At 36.6% G+C, this 20,677-nt stretch overlaps 1 protein-coding gene across 1 annotated transcript in view; it reads left to right on the top strand.

Annotated features, from left to right (window-relative positions):
• The window catches only part of ADSS2 (adenylosuccinate synthase 2), a 40,297-nt gene that overhangs the window by 16,268 nt on the left and 3,352 nt on the right, over nt 1-20,677 (top strand). The window contains exons 4-11 of the mRNA XM_024754466.1: nt 323-373; nt 8,881-8,947; nt 9,194-9,301; nt 10,321-10,402; nt 13,405-13,531; nt 14,810-14,964; nt 16,102-16,226; nt 17,518-17,615. Of these exons, the coding sequence (XP_024610234.1) occupies nt 323-373; nt 8,881-8,947; nt 9,194-9,301; nt 10,321-10,402; nt 13,405-13,531; nt 14,810-14,964; nt 16,102-16,226; nt 17,518-17,615 (813 nt within the window). The remainder of the gene's footprint in view (nt 1-322; nt 374-8,880; nt 8,948-9,193; nt 9,302-10,320; nt 10,403-13,404; nt 13,532-14,809; nt 14,965-16,101; nt 16,227-17,517; nt 17,616-20,677) is intronic.

Here is a 20,677-nt window from a genome sequence, read left to right on the forward strand (position 1 = left end):
CCCCCCCCCACCCCCTGCCCCCCCAAAATGATATTTTCTATCATTTCTGTTTTGGATTCCTGAAAGTATTTTATGTGGCTATGGCTGGCTTGAGTTTGGAGCTTTTTAGAGCAAAACATTTAGAAGGAATTTGTGAATGACTTTGTATAATGAATGACAGGTGAGAAAATTCTTATTAAACATATTTCCTATGCATAAGAAAAGATGCTAAAATGACTACTTAGGTGAAAAAGACTTTTAAACAGTGTATTTCTAAGGAAATTAAGTCTAAAAGTTATACAAAATGTACAATTAAATGTATCTTTTTTTCCCTTCCCTCTAGGTCTGGAAGGCTGGGAAAAAAGGCTTATCATATCTGACCGAGCTCATATTGGTAAGGGGGACGTAATACATTTATTTATAACTGTCTTTTTATCAGAAACATCACATGAAAGCATTTAGTAGCCAATTTGTCTTTAATTTTACTGAACAGTAAGTAGGATGAATTGTAATAATTGGGTTCAGATACATGGAATCTTACTCATTTTTTTCCTTTGTTTTTAATAAGGGCTAGGTTAAAATTCACCTATTTCTGAAGAATTAGCTAATCAGATGAATAATTTAAGCAGTATTTCATGAGACGTCGCTACTTCTATTAAAAAATAAGCCACATTAAAATACAAAGAGCTTTTATTTGCACATATTAATACTCATGTAAAAGTAGGTCTCCCATCAGGCAAGTCTTTAGAGTGATTCATTGTACCTAAAATGTAATAATACTGCTTTTTAAATGATGCAGATTTTATTCAGACTAGCCTTCTCCTCCATTGGTTACAACAAACTGGATTCTAAAATTAATTTCAACCACCACCAGTATATTGGAAGTTTGTTTCCCTGTTATTATCCTATCTCTGAAGTGATAGCAGTTTTAATTACCAGTGACATGATTAAGAGGCAATAGCCAGGAAAGAGAAAGAACTATAAACCATGTAAGAACTTCTGGGATTGATTAGAACTCTTAAATTGTCTTTAAATATGTATGTCTCCTGAGGCAGTAGCTGCTGTAGTTTTAGCATTGACCTCCATTTAAGAGGCAACCCCATCAAAATTTTCTTAAGTACCTCCAAATAACAATCACAGATTTGAATACTATGCATAGGAAATCAATAAAATAACTTATTTGGAGTAAACTGTACTGGATTGACATACAGCTTTTATGTGAAAACTCACTTTTCATTTCGTAGTTTGCCATAGGCTTCTTAATCTATAAAATCTGAAAAGAACAATTTGTGATTACCACTGCAAAACACTTTTATATTAGTTCATATTATCGTATATGTTGTCCATGAGTAGATTGGTATTCCCATACTGAAGACTTTGCTAGTTGTTAGTGTGACTAGATAACATGTAAAGAATACATACTTCTGTATTTTCCATAAACAAAGTAGGCTGTGAGTCATTTGTATTTCACCTATTTAAAGTATGAAAATATTAGCTATCAATTATACTTGTGTTTAAACTGAACCTTTTCTTTGAAGAGCTCATAGTTTTTTATTTTTTAGCAAAACTGCAATTTATATTTCCAGAGTAATAGCGTAGATGCATAACTAGACAAAAAAAGAAAGTAGGAAGCTTTGCAGTCCCAAATAATAACATGTAATTTGGATGAGGACAAAAAGGTTTCATTTTGCTTTTATGAGGAAGGAGGTTATAAATCTGTCATGTTTGTTGGCCATTTTAAGCTTCTGATTAAAAAAGAGAATCATACTCAGCCTGTCACCTATATAGTTTAAAATATTTTTTGGTTATTACCTTAGTACTTTTAAACTTTTACATATCATCACTATAGGGCTGTAATATAGGAAGCAATACTGTATTATTTTTCTTACTGACAGTCTCTTAGGTATATAATGAAAATTATATTTTTGTGCGTTGCTTTTGTAGTGTTTTTTTGGCCTCTCCTGTTGCGGAGCACAGGCTCCGGACGCGCAGGCCCAGTGGCCGTGGCTCATGGGCCCAGCCGCTCTGCGGCATGTGGGATCTTCCTGGACCGGGGCACGAACCCGTGTCCCCTGCATCGGCAGGTGTGGACTCTCAACCACTGTGCCACCAGGGAAGCCCTCTTTTGTAGTGTTTTTTATCTGCTTACACTCACTAATCATTAACCTTATATATATTTTATTTTGTTAACATGAGTCATCTTTAACTTTCTAATTTTTATGTATGGCCTTTTGGTATTCATTGCCTCTGTCTTGTGAATAAATGATGAAAGCCGCTACTTATCTTCAGAACTTTGTAATGGTCCTCTGTCATCTGCTATGTGAAATTCAATATCAGAATACCACAATTTAGGATTGCAAAATAGGATAATACCTAGTATGTACTCTTTGAGTAACTTATAACATTAATGCACATAATCAGGTAAGTAGTTCTGCCATGTGTAGATGTAAATATATGCTGATGATATCAATCTGTTGAAAGAACATGGTGTTAAGAGAGATACCTGTGTTCCTGCCTGGATTCTCCACCTTTTTTCATTATAAATGCTTTGGGTCTGTCACTTGACAGTTTGCATTCTTGAACATAGCACAGTGGTTAAGCAAGTTACTTAATTCCTTTAGAGTACAAAAACCAAAGAAAATACTAATACAAAGGGGTCAAAGGACCAGAATAATAGGCAAGTAATGTGGTTTAAATTATAACAAATGTGAATTAATTTTTAAATTTTAAAATATATTATATTTATTCAATAATGGTTTTTCCTTTTCCATAAATTGATATTCTTAAAGGAAAGTATTTCTTAGAGGAGAAGTAGTTAGAGGAGAACTGAGCCCAGAGAGGATAGCTCTGACTAAAATTTAGATATTAGTAGTAATACGTATAATAATATATGTATTCTTTAAAACATGTGTTATTAAAATGTCTATAAGAAACATGTATTTTTAGTACAGTCAATTCTGAAATGGTGAAAAGAAGTAAATAATGTTATCAAAAAATCAAATCAAACTAACTAGAAAATTGCTGAGAATCATTGCTATGTAACCACTTCACATTTTTGCTTCAGGGACTCTCTTACCATAGGACTGAAAGGACAGTTCTCTAAGTGCCATGGTAATTATGGCATTAGAACTCTTATTTCAGTACTGAGCACAAAACCTAGTCTGGTATATAGATGCTTAAAAATATTAATTCGTTCCAAGGATTTTAAAAATTTCTCATAAAATACTGAGATTGTCAGTACAAAGTATGATGGGTGATATGGAGTATAGTATAATACAATTACAGGGTTTAGAATTTTAGGGATCTGGATCCAAATGTTGTGTTTGTGTCCTCTGGCAAGTTATTTGTCTTCCAGACATTAGTCCCCCCATCAGTAACAATGTCTCACACAAGGCTGTGCCCATGTGGGAAAGAGTTTTAGCTGTTTTATTCATAAATATGCCCAGCACCTAACTTAGGTGCCCTACACCCTTGGCCAAGATGTACTACTTTTTCATCTGGAGGCATACTGTCCTGTAGTTTTTTAGTTTTAGTGCCTTAATTTTTCTGAAAGAGTACATGTAGGGTTGGTATTATTTCCTTTTAAATGTTGGCTAGAATCTTTGAGGGGATGTTTTTAGTTATAAATTCCACTTCTTTAACAGATATGGAGAGATTCAGGTTTTTCTGTTTCTTTTTGTGTCAGTTTTGGTAATTTATGTTTTTTCAAGGACTGTATTCATTTCATCCAACTTGTCAAATTATTGGCATAAGGTTTTTAATGTTTGTATATTATCCTTTTAATTTCTGTAGAGTTTGCAGTGATGTCATTTCTTTTATTCCTGGTATTGGTAATTTGTATCTTCTCTCATTTTCTCTTGATCAGTCTAACTAGAGCTTTCTCCATTTTATTGATTTTGAGTTTTTTCCCCAAAGAATAAGCATTTGATTATGTTTATTTTCTATTTCATTGGTTTCAGCTCTTTATTAGTCCATTCTTTCTACTTTCTTTGGGTTTAATTTGCTCTCTCTTTTTTTTTTTTAGCCTCTTTAGAAGCTTATTAGATTATTTATTTTAGACTTTTTTTAATATAAGCATTTAAAGTTATACATGTCTCTCTAACACTATTTTAATTGCATTTCCAAACACTGACATTTTGTATGTTTATTTCCATTCAGTTGAAAATACTTTGTAATTTTTTTGTGATTTCCGTTTAATCTATGAGTTAAATATGATGTTTATGTTTCTAAATATTGGAAGATTTTCCTGATTTCTCTCTATTATTTATTTCTAATTTAATTTTGTGGTAGACAGAATATACTCTGTACAATCTTAGCCTTTTAAAATGTGTTGAGATTTGTTTTATGACCCATTATGTGGCCTGTGTTGATTAATGTTCTACATGCATTTAGAATATGTGCTCTGTTCTTGTTGAGTAGTGTTCTTTGAATGTCAATTAAATCAAATTGGAAGATAGCATTGTTCAGATCTTCTGTATCCTAAGTGATTTTCTATTACTTGCTCTGTCAGCTACTGAGAGGCATGTTAAAAACCTCCAACAATAATTGTGGATTTGTCTATTAATTTCTTTTCAACTCTGTAAGTTTTTGCTTTGTGTGCTTTGAAGCTGTTAGGTGCATGTATATTTAAAATTATGTTTTTGATGAATTAGCTCTTTCATCATTATGAAATGTCCTCTTTATTTATGGTGATATTTCTTATTCTGAAGTCTACTTTGATATTAATACAGCCACTAGAGCTTTCTTAAGATTAGTGTATCTTTTTCCATCCTCTAATAATCTTTAATCTATTTATATCTTTATATTTATGGCTTATTTATTGTCGACAAGATGTATTTGGGCCTTGCTTTTTATTCATTGTGACAATGTGCCTTTTAATTGGAATGTTTTGACCATTTACTTCTAGTACAGCTAATTAGCAGTATGGTTGAATTTATATCTGCCCATTGTTTTCTATTTGTTTTTTTTTCTTCTTTCCTGATTTCTTTGGGATTTGATATTTTAAATATTATCTCCACTATTAGCCTATGAGCTATACCTCTTGTTTTATGAATTTTGGAAGTTGCTCTAGGGTTTATAGTCTGCATCTTTAAATTTCTCATGATCTACCTTAAAATAATGTAACATTTAACCTAAGGTCCTTACAACAAAATGCTTGCATTTCCTTGTAAAGTCCTTTGTGTTATTATTGTCATACATTTCATGTCTACCCGGTTATAAACTCCACAATACATTGCTAATATTTTTGCTTTAAACAATCAATTTTCCTTTAAAGAAATTTAAAAATGACTAAGTTGTTGGCCAGTTCTTTACATTAGCATACTTAAGCAAGTATGCAAAGAACTATCTATTGCATCATAATTGTGCCCCTTCCCATTGAATCTCATAACAAAATTTTAATATAAGAGATGTTTATTGAGGAAGAGACCTGAGAAATGACTGAGAGTTTAAAATTTTTTTAAGCATTTGAAATCCAAAGTTTGCTGGGTGTCTGTCCTTTGATTCAACAGCTATCGGAAGCTTACTCTATATCAGGTGTGGTGTTGGGCACTGAGGATTCAGCAGTAGAAAAGATAAAAGTCCCTTAATGGAGCTATAGTAGGGAGCACAGGTATGTAATGTACCATGGTATATAGTGATACGTTCTGAGGAGAAAAAGTAAATCGGAGAAAGGAGACCGGTAGTGTCAGGCGTTTGGAGGAGGTGGGTGGGGAACTATAATTTTAGATAAAGTGGCCAGGGAGGTTTCACTGAGAAGATGACATTTGAGTAAAAACCTGAAGGAGATGCAAGATGAATAAGCTCTAGAGATATGCTGTACAATCTTGAGGTTATAGATTACAATACTGTATTGTGACTTAAAGTGGTCATATTAAAAGAAAAAAAAAAACTTAAAAAAGACCTGAGAAGGTGTGAGAAGCAAGCAAAGTGGATATTACATGTCCTGAGGCTCACACTGGACACTTTAATACAGTATAAAAATAGTGTTAATAAAACTTAACTCTGATAATTAAAAAATAATAAGGTGGTGTTAATAAAACTTAATTACTGAAGGTACACAATTATCTTTAATTAAAAAAATTAGACTGAATCCCCAAGGTGGCATTTTGTGTTTTCAGTATCTAGGCTGTAGAGAATGGAAGAGATATTCGAGCAACTTTAGACAAAGACTGTTCTTTCAAAAACAGTAGTTGTGGTCTTAAGGCTCCACGCCATGATGAAGCTTCATGAAAGTGATGATTCTGATTGTACTCTTAGCTTCCTGGAACCTAGAAAAACCTAAGAAAACATTAGCTCTACGGCAAGGTACTTGGCTCACCTGCTCTCCAACAACTATTTGTGATTTGCCAGTTGCCTCTGTAACTTCTTTGAACATAAAAAATAAAACATGCTGAAATGCAAATGCTTTTTTATTCAAAAGAAATGGCGTACTCCAAGGTCTCAATCTTGTCCTAACTGATTTGCAAAGTCTGAGTTTAGTGAGACAGCTCTTAAGAACTCTTCTGGCCTCTCAAACGTAGATGAGAAAGGCTAGGCTGGGTACCAAAATAGGAACATCGTGATGAACTAATCGTTATAGTATATAATAGCGATCTACTGGCCAAGGTTTAGAATCCATGTCATAGAAAAAAGTAAACATTTTAACATACCACGTAATATAGAAGGTGTGGCACAAATGGTATACACATATTTTACTCCTTTAATCAGCATGTACCTTATTATACAGAGCCTTCTAGTACCTGAAAAGGGTACTCTGTTAACCAAGGAGGTGAAAGACCTGTACACTGAAAACTATAAGACAGTGATGAAAGATACTGAAGAAAAAAACCAATAAATGGAAAGATATTCCATGCTTATGGATTGGAAGAATTAATGTTGTTAAAATGTTCGTACCACCCAAAGCACTGTACAGATGCAGTGCATTTGGGATTCAGTGTGTTCAGTTACATTGGGATTCAGTGCAATTCCAATGGCATTTTCCACAGAAATAGAACAAACAGTTGTGAAGTTTTTGTGGAACCACAAAAGACCCAAAATAGCCAAAGCAATCTTGAGAAAGAATAAAGCTGCAGGCATTATGCTTCCTGATTTCAAATTATATTACAAAGCTATAGTCATTTAAAAAACAGTATGGCTTTGGCATAAAAACAGACACACAGATCAATGGAATGGAATAAGGGGCTCCAAAATAAACCCATACATATGTATTCAATTAATTTACAACAAAGGAGCCAAGAATATACAATGGGGAAGGGACAGTCTTCAATAAATGGTGTTGGGAGAATTAGAGTGCTACATGCAAAAGAATGAAACTGGACCACTATCTTAGGCTATACACGAAAACTAACTCAAAATGAGATTAAAGACTTGAATCTAAGACCTGAAACCATAAAACTAGAAGAAAACATAGATGGTAAACTCCATAACACTGGTCTTCGTAATGATTTTTTTTATTTAACACTGAAAGCAAAGGCAACAAAAGCAAAAATAATCAAATGGGATTACATCAAACTAAAAAACTTTTGTACAGCAAGGGAAACCATCAACAATATGAAAAGGCAAGCTACAGAATGGAGAAATAGTTGCAAATCATATATCTGATAAGGGGTTAATATCTAAAATATATAAAGAACTCATACAACACAAGAGAAAAAGAAAACAATTTAAAAAAGGACAGGAACTGAACATACATTTTTCCACAGAAGACATTAAAGATCACCAACAGGTACATGAAGAGGTGCTCAACATCACTAATCGTTAGGAAAGTACAAATCAAAATCACAATGAGGTAATCACACTTGGCAGAATGTCATCAAAAAGACAAGAGATATGGGCTTCCCTGGTGGCGCAGTGGTTGAGAGTCCGCCTGCCGATGCAGGGAACATGGGTTCGTGCCCCGGTCCGGGAAAATCCCACATGCCGCGGAGCGGCTGGGCCCGTGAGCCATGGCCGCTGAGCCTGCGCGTCCAAAGCCTGTGCTCCGCAACGGGAGAGGCCACAACAGTGAGAGGCCCGCGTACCGCAAAAAAAAAAAAAAGATGAGATAACAAGTGTTGGTGAGGATGTGGAGAAAAGGAAACCCTTGTGCACTGTTGGTGGGAATGTAAATTCGTGTAGTCTCGGGGAAGACAGTACAGAGAGGGAAGGGGAGAAGAAGAGGGAGAGAGAAGAGAGACAAGGCATAGAGGCGTATTCAGACAGGAAAATCATATGCCTTGGAGCCAAGGACTTAAAAGAATGCCTATATGATGGTATGGGAGGGCAGAAAGGGGGCAGAGCATAGTGTAAGATGAAAGGGCAGACTATACAAGGAGCGCATGTAAAATAGTTTTGTCTTTTCCTTTTAAGCATAAGAAAGATACTGAGTTTTAAAGACAACAGTGGTGATATATCTGTGTGTTGGAAATATGACTGTGGCTGCATTAAAAGGTAGGAATTAGAGGTGTCCAAGAGTGGAAATAGGTACACTCATTAGGAGGCTACAGCTTTAGTGAGAGGTGATGGAAGCTTGGGACCAGTGAGGAAGAGGGAGATAATTAACATAATCCCTAGATTTCTGGAGTCCAGAACTTCAAGAGGATATCTTAGTAAACTGAGATTTATAGAATTGTAGGGTAGGGTACTCCAGAATTACTCTCTTAAGGACTCATTTTTAAAAATAGAATAGATTGCAATATATAGAAATGAATGATCAGGCATATTTTCATATTAATATACCAGTTAGCATTATAATCTTCACTCCCACCATTATTGTTGCTTTTTAAAATGTATCCATTCAACTTGTCATAAAGAAATTAGGCTTAAGGAATTTATAACTTCAGTAATTTAAAATGCAATATATGTTGCTTTCCTGTATTACTTTTGTCTCAGCAACAAATGATTTTGTTTTTTCTCCCTCAGTATTTGATTTTCATCAAGCGGCTGATGGTATCCAGGAACAACAGAGACAAGAACAAGCAGGAAAAAAGTATGTTTTTGTGTGTGTGTGTGTATGTGCAGTTTAAGCATATCTAGTCTTTTTTGTTTAAATTCTAGGCCAGAAGTTTAAGAAAAATAACTATTAGGATATCCTTTTTAGATTTCAGAGAAAATCAATAAGACTGAAAATAAACTTAAAGGAAATAGCATAAAAATTTCATTCTTTGTGATGATCTGACCATAAGAACTGCATCTTTCTTTTCTAACTCAGAGCTTGTTTTGATTTATTTTAAAGTTTGGGTACCACAAAAAAGGGCATTGGCCCAGTTTATTCTTCCAAAGCTGCTCGGAGTGGACTCAGGATGTGTGATCTTGTTTCTGACTTTGATGGCTTCTCTGAGAGGTAACTACCTTGCATTTCAAAATGGAAAGAGCAAATGGATTTTTAGGATTTTTAAAACCCAATATGCAAATTGATAAAAATCAGTATTCTAGTTGAGTAGTGGTAGTTGGCTTTTTTGTTTCATTTGAAATATTAAAGTTTTTTTATTACATTTGAATTGGTCCTTAATTTGAAATTAACTTCACGAAAACAACATGATGTTGATATCATGTCAGTACCACAAAAAGACAAAGCCAAAATTATATTTAAGGATTGGAGTTTGGAATGTTTTACTGAGAAATAGAGATGCTTCCAGGGGGATGTGGCAGTGCTGTGGTGGGGTCACCACAGCCTAGGGTCCTCGGATTTTCAGGTCCAAAGACTCTGTTGTGTCCTCCCACCGGGAAATAATTAGGCTCTCAGGTACTGGTGAACTATTGCGTATCAAGCTCACCTTGAAAAATAGAAATGCCCCATTGACACTTAATCTCTGTAGAAAAAATCTCCATGGGAAACCTGATAATCATCCGAAAACTGTACGGTGACTCAGTGATGAGGCGTTAGTTGGTCACATCTAATAACAGATGGCATCAGAGATCACTCGCTGTATCCATTTTCAGTCAGCAGTTTGTCTGTCTGCACTGTTGGGACACCTCCACTAAGAATATTGGAGACAAATTGCTAACGCCTGCCTCTGTCTCTCTTAAAAGCGTCATTTTAGACCGTCCCCTTTTGTCTTTCATGCAGTACAATATAGTTAATTCGATTTAAGTCTTGTGGTTACAGATTTCAGTCATTCCCTCCTCCTCCCACCCCTCACCTTAATTATATTGTTGATATCCCTATCAGTAAAAAATATTTCGAGTGTATCATTTATTCATATGACTGATCTTCTTTATTAGATTCTATTTCTCAGAGTGTAACTTCAGTTTGGGGATTGTTATTAAGACCACTTATCTCCAGAAACCATTTGAATCAAATGAAATTATTCAGAATATTTTTAAACAGAGCTGAGGTCTTGATTTATCTGTAATTTTCAGGTTCAAAGTTTTGGCTAACCAGTACAAATCTATATACCCCACGCTGGAAATAGACATTGAAGGTGAATTACAAAAACTCAAGGTAATGCTTTCTGACATTTATAATGTCCTTTTTAAAACTCGTTTGCCAAATTGACATCTAGATCTTTCATTCATTCAGTCTTTGTATTAGGAACTGAAAATATAAGGTTGAAAAACATGTGGTTAGTAAGTGCCACACAGATATGTATAAAGTATTATAGATAAGAAATGGTGAAGTGAATTTGTAATTTTAAGTTTAAAAGCATATAGCCTAAAAGGATGTGGCATGTTTGAGTAAATTTACATGATGTAGCTTAAACAAAATATTGAGTGGGGAGCAGGGAGCAAGAATAAAGTACCTGAAAATAAAATTAGACAAGTAGGGAGCAAATCATAGGTCTTATGCTGGCCTTATATGCAGTGATAGGGAGTTTAGCTATTGAATAATTTTTGAGCAGAAAAAAAGACGAGCTTTGTATCATATAAAAATCACTCATAGGAATTTGGGGGATAGATCAACAAAGGGACAAGTAAGAGATGATAACTTTTAAAACGAACCAGCCCATTTAGGACTGTTACTCCATAGGGTCAGTTTCTTTAGCACCGTACTCTTAAGAGACAAGTAAGGTAATTGGCCAAAGATCAGGCCCACAGTTGGTGCCTGAGTTCGCCGGTAGTCAAGTTGCCTATCCTCTCCACCCTTCCATTCTTCCAAAATCTTTGGTGAGTTTCAAGCTGCTTCTCGTGTGTCTGATTGTCACTCTTAAATAAATATGACATCAATTCCAGAACTGAATAGGAATTTACATACCTGATGTGTCATTTTAGAATTGTTGCAGGCCTTAGGTCTAGCCACTCACTGAATTTCTAAAAAAAAAATGACCTCCAAGGAACATTGTAAATGTTAAGTATTTGGATTTCAGTGTATGGATTGTTGCTTGGAATAGACTGCCATTTTGTTTTCATTCTGTCATGCAACAAATATTTTAAATTTATTACTAGCAACTTGGAAATATTTACGTGCTAAAGTACAGGTATATCTTTTCAATTATATTTTATACATGTTCTGAATGAAAGTAAAGTAGGTGAATAATAATGACCAGAATTAGGTGAAAAGATTCTTAATAGGTGATAAACAATATTTCCCCCTTATCCTTGGTTTCACTTTTCATGGTTTCAGTTTCCCATGGTCAACTGCAAAACAACTCATAAGTTTTAAATTTGAGAATTTCTGAGTAGTGTGATGAAATCTCTTGCTGTTCTGCTCCATCCTGCCCAAGATGTCCAATGCATCCCACCCATTAGTCACTTAGCAGCCATTTCACTTATCAGATTGACTGTCGTGGTATCACAGTGCTTATATTCAAGTGACCCTTATTTTACTTACTAACGGCCCCAAAGCACAAGAGTTGTGATGCTGGCAATTTGGATACACCAAAGAGAAGCCACACAGTGCTTCCTTTAAGTGAGAAGGTGAAAGTTCTCAACTCAGTCAGGAAAGAGAGAAAATCATATGCTGAGTTGGTAAGGTCTCCAGTAAGAATGAATCTTCTTCTATGAAATTGTGAAGAAGGAAGAAGAAATTTATGCTAGTTTTGCTGTTGAACATCAAACTGCAAAAGTATAACAATGCATGATAAGTGCCTAGGATGAAAAAGACATTAAATTTGTACAGTAAGATATTTTGAGGGAGAGAGAGGCCATATTTATATAACTTTTATTACAGTATATTGTCATAATGTTTCTATTTTATTATTGGTTATTGTTGTTAATCTCTTACTGTGCCTAATTTGTAAATTAAACATTATCATAGGTATGTATGTACAGGAAAAAACACAGTATGTATACAGTTTGGTACTGTCTGAGGTTTCAGGCATCCCCTGGGGGTCTTGGAACCTATCCCCCTAGGGTAAGGGGGGGACTACCATATGTTGAACCAAGACTTTAAGGAACAAGGGTTGTGATGAATGGTACGGTCATTTCAGGCCTTAAAAAAAAGGACTAAAACAGGAAGAAGCATGAGATTGGGGACTAGAGCCAAGGGTGGAATTATATTTTTATCAATAGGTATAACATACTCAGGTGAGTTCATGAGTGGATCCTGGAATTTCCATACTAGTCTGGCTAAATATTTAAACATGGTTGAAACTAGATTTTATTGTAGTTATACTATAAGCTTTGGGGAAACTCTTGTTTATATTATATTTTTAATTGAATTCCTAAAATTAAGCAGTATTATTAATACTTTAAACGTGTTTTGAGAAAGTTTTATCATGTTTGTGTGTATGTTAGTATTTGATATTATCTACTAGTAATACTGCTAAGGTATTTTACTGTAATGGAATACAATGGGAAAAGAATATTAGTAGTCAATTATTGATACTTACATGCTTGGCAGTGTCACTTGTGGCCTTCACCACATTTTGAGAAAAACCTTGATGCAGCTTATGGTTATATGGGCTATAACTTCTGCTTTTCTAATACCTACAAAATATAAAAGCATAATGTCATATATTCAGTTCTTGTTTATTTTCCTGAAAGCTGGTTTATGAAGTATGAGTACTTGGCTATTTAGAAGATTGTCATCATTATTTGCAGTGAGGTTAAAATAGAACCTTTGGGGCTCCCCTGGTGGCACAGTGGTTGAGAGTCTGCCTGCCGATGCAGGGGACATGGGTTCGTGCCCTGGTCCGGGAAGATCCCACGTGCCACGGAGTGGCTGGGCTCGTGAGCCATGGCCGCTGGGCCTGCGCGTCCGGAACCTGTGCTCCGCAACGGGAGAGGCCACAACAGTGAGAGGCCCGCGTACCGCAAAAAAAAAGAACCTTTGAATTTCGTTGTATCTCTACTTTTCTTGAAATAGTATCTCTTTTCTGGTTCTGGAGAATCAGCATGAGAGACCAAAGCCAATCCAAATGTTGCAGTAGGGTGAGCACCATCACCAATCCCTTTCTACTTTGCATTGGTCAGTTTTCACTGTCAAAGTCAGGTAATTTTTACTCGTATTGGTTTCATTGTAAATTTATTAGTATACGTTGAACTTGGTTTTTTCTTTGTATATAGAGTTATATGGAAAGGATTAAACCAATGGTGAGAGATGGAGTTTATTTCCTGTACGAGGCTCTACATGGGCCACCAAAGAAAATCTTGGTAGAAGGTGCGAACGCAGCACTACTAGATATTGATTTTGGTAAGTGAGATACGACTTATGGGGAGCTTAACTGAGTCCTAAATTGCTTAAGATATAAATAATTAACATTAGCATTAAAGGATTTTAAAATAAGGCTTTTCGCTTGTATATTCAGGAATGATGAAACTTTGTCATCTTATACTAACCCTTTTTTTTAAAAAAGGAATATTTTGTGTTAAGTTCTGCCGTTCATTAGAAAAATGAAATCACTATTTGGGTCAGTGGGTTTGGGTTTTTATAAACTGTGATTTTTTTGTTGTTGTTTGGTTTATGGTTCAATTCCAGACCTCATTTCCTTGGAACTGTAAGATGATTAGATGAATCCTTTGAAAGGACCTTTAATTCAGCCTTTTTTAAAAAATCAAAAGCTAATATACATTGTTATTAAACATGCACATTCTAAGATCTATGGAAGTCTGTTTAATTGACTCCCTGGACGTGAGATTCTGAGTGGATTTAGAGCATTTCTTCCATCTTCAAAAAGTTAATGGTATTGTCTTCAAACTGCTGCCTTTCTTGGCCTGATTCGTTGGCCTTTTCATCTAAACATGATCTTTCAGGATAAATCTGATTGTTCTCAGCTCTTACTGGCATTTCATTGGCTTTTGACTCCAAGTAAGCCAATTAAAGTGTATTTCTGTATAGTAGATATGTATTTTTGATACCATAATATGCCTATCCAATCTGGAAAGAAAGCAGTGTCTAATTAGCATAGTGAATAGTTTAAGTATGAAGAGGATCTTGGGGCCAGGGTTTGGGGAGCGGGGGAAGTACACCACTCTTTGCTTACTCTTGTCGTTTCTGGGATTATTCCCTGAAGACAGATAAAAAGGTCAGAAAATGCTGAATACCACAAAATTCTTAGTGTACTGTTGTCACTCCAGGTTGCTGGTGCACCTTAATATTTGTATCAGGGGAGTAAAATAAATTTGCTTTAAACTAACAGGAGAGTGTTAAAATATATATAAGTCTGCATAGTAGAATAACACCAGAGTTTTGGCATTAAATTATTTAGCAGTCTATTAGGTGAGTGCCTACCAGACAGAGCTGAGTAATTGCATGTACTCAAGGAGCCTCTCTAGTATAAGCACTACAGCTGTAGCTTAACCACCTATGTTTTTATCTCTCTACAGACAAAAGGAATCAGGAATAAAACATGGAGGCTTTGAAAGGGCGGTTACAGTTATATTCTCAAATACCTAGAATATACTCAAATGCAGAATTTTTAAAATAATGTCTATCATTTGTGTATATTTTACTATTTGTTTCTATTTTTAGGAACTTACCCTTTTGTAACCTCTTCGAACTGTACAGTTGGAGGTGTTTGTACTGGCTTGGGTATGCCCCCTCAAAATGTTGGAGAAGTGTATGGAGTTGTGAAAGCTTATACAACTAGAGTTGGTATTGGTGCCTTTCCTACAGAGCAAGACAATGTGAGCCTATTTCTCAGTAAATCTAATTTAGAAGTTTTAAAATAAAAAAAATCATGCTTTTTTTTCCCTTAATGAATTATTATCTTCTGTGCATTTCACTTAATTTGCAAGAGTAATCAGAGCAACATTAAAGAAAATTATATACACCTTTATTGTTAGTGGCAGCAGATTGACAACAAAAGGGGAGGGATTAGTGGGTGCTTAAAGGTAATTGTAATTGCAAGGCTAAGTGACAGGTGGGTTTATGAAGGGGATTAAGATGGTAGAGGAGAAAGAAGCTAAAAATAACAACTATCTTTCACCAAGAGCTTATTAGGAGTCGATTGAGGAAAATGATCTCTAGACATTGTCTAATCATAGCCGACACTTACTTGGTGGTGACTTCGGGCCAGGCACTGCTTAATTGCTGTAAACTTAGAAGCTCTTTGGGTCCTCACAGCAACTCTGGGAGCTGGGTGCTATTACCATCCCCATTCTACACATGGGGAAACTGAGGCATGGAGAGCTGAAGTAACTTGCCCAAGGCCACACAGATAGACAAGGCTGGAATTCAAACCTGACAGAGCAACCTATTAATTGTAATTATGTCAGAATATGTGAGGTAATGAAATGATGGCTTTAAACAGAAAGGTGTAAATTAAGGAACAGATAGATCATAGATGGGAAAATTAGGTTGTAGGGAGTGGCTGTAGCTTAGAACTTTGAGCATTGTTTTCAACCTCAATTCTCTTCAAAAGGACATTGTGATAGCAACTACTAGGTGAGAGTTTGCCTTATGGTTTTCAGGAAAGTCATCAAACTAAAGTCCTTAGAACAAATTGACCTAACTTATCTATTTTAATAAATACTTACTGACAACTTAGTTTTTAATATGCAGCATTTAATGTAACATAACATAAAAAATGTTCTTGGTTTTAAAATAGTGGTAAAAAGTGAAGCCAAAAGTGGATCTATCTCAAATAATGCCTCCCTCACATAAAATCTATCATCTCTATGGAATTCTATCTTCAACTTACTTATTTTCTGAAAGATGTTTATCTCTAAGAAACTTTGACTTGTTATATGATCTTAGGTATAATTCTACTAGATTTAGAGCATTGCTATTCTAGTCCTAAGGTTTTATTTTCTGTTCCTTAGGAAATTGGAGAATTATTACAAACAAGGGGTAGAGAGTTTGGTGTAACTACTGGAAGGAAAAGGCGGTGTGGCTGGTTGGACCTTGTTTTGCTCAAATATGCTCATATGATTAATGGATTTACTGCGTGAGTATTCTTAGAAACATTTATTTCATAAATGACAGTTCATGACCACAGGTTAAACTTTGTGGAGTGCACACTAGAGGTAGTGCACTAATAGAAAAATTTCACTCTTTAGACTCCAAATGAAATTGCAGTTCAGGGTAGAAGTGGACCAAGATATAGGGGAAGGGTACATAAGGAGAGGGACCCCAGGTTTTTTTCCTGGATATCCAAGGTTGGGAGAAAAGAATCGTGATACCCTTACATGCGTATAAGTATAGAGGGAAGTAAGATAGGCAGGTAGAAAGGTAGGTAGATAGATAGATGGAGTAACATAGAGTATATATGCAGAGGGGAGGCAGTATAACAGTGGTTTAATGGATGAGCTTGAGAGACGTCTGACTTCTGGATTCAAATCTCAGATCCATGCGTTATACTGTGTGACTTTGGGCAAGTTGATCTTTCTGTGCCTTTTTCATCACCTTTAAAATCTAGATAATAGTACTATCTACTTCAAAAGGGTATTTTGAAAACTAGATGAGAGCATATAGCATGCTGCATGGCACACTAAAAATGCTCTGTAGGTTGTTATTAACACGTACACATAAGTAAGTGTAAAAATGTATTCATGTTTGTATTAATTACACTTAATTTCTAGCAAATAACAGAATAAAGGATAAAAAAGTAATCTGTGGGCAAGAATCTCAAACCTAGTGTTTTATCTAATTTCTATAGATTTTCCTGTAAAACTCTGTTTTTCAGTCAGTTTATTGGGAGATTTTGATGTATCATGAAGAGGTCCTTGATGTGGTTTCCTCACTCTCCTTTGACAATTTCTGACCAGAAGGGTGGAATTGATGGTAAGGAGAGTGAAGAAATGAGGATTGATAGCATATGTGTAAATGTACATGTATCTTGTCATCCATGTGGAAGAGTCAGTTTTGCTGTGTCCCACAGCCATAAGATACATCCTTTACTCCAGGCAGCCCTCTGTGGATATGTGTTGGTTGATCCTGAGAAACTAAGCAAGAGGATGTGGATCTATCAAAGAGTGAAAATCTACTATAATTATTAGAAAAGTAACCCACTAGTAGATCAGTTAAGTCATTGTTTTTATTATGAGGAAAAATTACATCAGTATATTGCCCTGTAGTGTTTTATGTGTGGCATGCTTTAAAATATAATCCTAACCAGTTTTCAGAATTGCTTTGGAACTGTTAACTTTGTATGAATTTTCCTTTACTCCCTTATCAAGTTGGTTGTTAGGGCCTTTAAGAATTTGCTATTTTAACGTCGCCTTTTCTTCCAAAATTAGGTTGGCACTTACCAAATTGGATATTTTGGACATGTTTACGGAAATCAAAGTTGGAGTTGCATACAAGTTAGATGGTGAAATTATACCTCATTTCCCAGGTACTCTTTTTTTTAGGCTGTGTATAAAGAGTATTATTAGGTGTATGTATTAGAGCAATTCATAAAGCTCTTCTGTATAACTTATGATATATAGCTACAGACTTGATATGCCCTTTGTGAATAGTGCAAGTACATTCACTTACTAGCATTTGTTTCATAGCTGCTATGCATTTGGGTGCTGGGTCGCAGCAAGCATGTGCTCAAACTTGAAATAGGAAAGAAGAAACGTGGTACCACTGAGCCCAGTTATGCTGCTCCGGAATCTTATCGTCCCTATTTTGAAACTAACCTCTCTGTAGGCATTCCTCCCTTCCTTGAGAAATGTGAGACAGGAGAAAAGAGCCCTGCTTGTCAGGGTAAGCAGGCTCTTAATTCATTAACCCACTATGTCCTTCAAGCCACAGGAATGATTTTTTTCTAACTTCTATTCTGTGTCTAAAGTGGATGGATGTAGGGAGATTTCCTACTTGAGGCAATGTGTTTTTTCAGGCGTATCTTTAGTTGTATGATTTCTTCAGTTACTCAGGAATTTCCATAAATGTTTCCAGCTTCCAGAAATAGAAACTGTTAAATTGTTTAGTCATCCTATAAGACTAGAAATATGTCAAATGAAGGAGTATTGACTAGCTTAATGGAACTTGGTAGGCTGGTAGGTTTCGTGCCCAGTCCTTGGGAATTGAGGAGAGCTGCAAGTTCTTAGAAACATGTTCAAAGTCATTATTTGTTAGCTAACATCTGGACCATCTCCAGTTTGGTTTCCCTTGACTATTCTTTTCCTTGATTGTGGATCACTGTTTCTGTTTCTAATGACTTTGGGTTGAATATTGGACATTGTGGGTAATGTGTTGTAGAGACTTGGATTCTGTTGTCTTACTCTGAAGAGTATTAGTTCTTGTTTTAGGGGACAGCTGAATTACTGGCTGATCATCCTGAACTTTATATAGCTTGGTTTTATGCTTTGTTAGTATAGTTATGTGGAGAGCCCAAGGTGTTTCCCAAATCTCTAACCTAGTGTGATACAGTCTCCAAATTGTCTCCTCTGTGGATCTTGGCAGAGCCTGGTTTTAGGGCTTTGTTGGGGTGTTGAGGGGGGAGTCTGTAGTAGATTTCAATCTAAAGTATGGTTTTTACTTTTAATGAACAGCCTTTCTTTTGTCTCAGCTGGATGCCAGGAGAGTTAACAAGGTATAAAGAGATCTCTCCAATCTGGCAGTGCTGGAGCTCCAGTGTACCCTGTTCCTTCCCTTTTACCAGCACTGCTTGACCTCTAGAATCTTTGTCCCACTCAACTCTGTGACAACTGCTATCTGGTAAGCCTCCCACAGTCCCATTCTTTGCATGTATGGTTGAACTTTAGCCACAGGACTTTCACACAGACTTCTGGGGGAGGTACCCTCTCTGTCTGTATAGCTCCCTCCTGTCTGACGCTTAACCTTGAGGATTCTAGCTACTTCAGCTTCCCTGAAATCTGATATCTGCCTTCTCAGGTCAGTGGGACCACCATTCTCTACTGACTCCAGGGTCCTGACTTTCATTGATCAGGAAATTGTCCCTAGGCAGAGAGTTGAGTAGTTTCGGGAATTGCTTACGAGTTTTCTTTCTCTTGGAAACCACAGTTTGTGCTGCTTATTGACCACTGCCTGGAAAGAGTTGTCGTATATTTTGTCCAGTTTTACAGTTATTTATGCTGGAAAAGTTAGCCTAGAACCATGTACTCCATCATGGCTGGAAGGAGAAGCCCCTCTGAGTCTTTTGATTCCTTCTTCTATCATCTCTCACAAACAGTTCTGACTGAGTGTGGTTCATCACTTTCTCTAAGCGTCCAAGAACATTCCTAGCAGTATGTTTTCGTCACGTTCGTATCGTGGACCATAGGAGAGAACTTCCATATCAATATACACTCTTACTGAACTTTTTATCCCACCACTCGCAGGACCCCTTGATCCAGTACCTTGAGGATCCAGTTCCATACATACTTCTTTGGCTCCTGCTGGTAAATCTTGGCTCAGTCCTGCAGATCCTTCAGAATGTAGTCCATCTCCTCCTTTAGCAGGCCCCGTGCATCCTTGGCCAACTTACGTTGTACCTTGACCCCAGATATGGTTTGCTGGTCAGGAGGGGAGATAGAGGTAGGCCCTGACAGGGCCACAGGCTGCCTTGCAAGGCAGAGGCTTCTGCATCATCCTCACGCCAAGGGAAGCCTTCGTCTTCAACAGAAAGTAGTAGGCCACTCTGCAGGCCATCGGCGAATCTAGGGGTTCAACCCGATGTCTCATCCAAAGTCTCAGAGTCCCACTTTTTTCTCAAACAGGATCTGGCCTTGTCATATCAGATTTGTCAAATCCAGATCTGGATTTGAGAATTCAGCTTTCTCTGGAGCTCTGCTGTCTGTATTACTAAGTCCTAAGCCTGATCCTCAGCTTTTCCTGCTCTCTGCTGTAGGAGATGAGATTCTCTCTAGGTGTTTTCAGTAACCTTTCATTGTCTTTCTCCAGTTCGTGAATGGCATTCATCTAGAGCCCTTCAATTCCGTTGTTCCATTGTGCTCATTTCTCAGTGCTTCAGGTATTGCGAGTGCTTTACTTCCTACCGTGGCATCCCAGTTCACCTCCCATGAAAGTTTTAACAGTTGCCCTACTATAACATGCCCGAGATTATCCATACTCTGTCTGCCACTAGCGATCCTCCTTGCCAGCCAGCTAGCCCATGATCCAGCTTCAAGGTCCCATTTTAGAGCCTTCTTCCTTATACCACTCCTGGCACCAACTGTCTTACTTTCGGTTCCCTGGGAAACAGACTCTCTGATATAGAGATGTGCATGTAGGTAGTTTGTTTGCAGGTGCTCTGAGCAATCTGTAAGGGAGTGAGAGAAGAAGCGGGATTAGGCAGCGGGAGAAGTTGAACTGCAGAGAAGTTCCATGAAAAGCCCTTAGCTGATCCCATAGGGGAGCTCTGGGGCTAGAATAGTTTTTCAGAGTGGTCCCTAATTAAGGTAAGTAGTCAGGTCCTTTGTATCCCAACACTGACAAGTCATTGGATATGGGCTGCTCCAGGGAGACAGC

Source organism: Neophocaena asiaeorientalis, unplaced genomic scaffold (assembly GCF_003031525.2).
Source record: "Neophocaena asiaeorientalis asiaeorientalis breed wild unplaced genomic scaffold, Neophocaena_asiaeorientalis_V1.1 scaffold524, whole genome shotgun sequence".
NCBI lineage: Eukaryota > Metazoa > Chordata > Mammalia > Artiodactyla > Phocoenidae > Neophocaena > Neophocaena asiaeorientalis.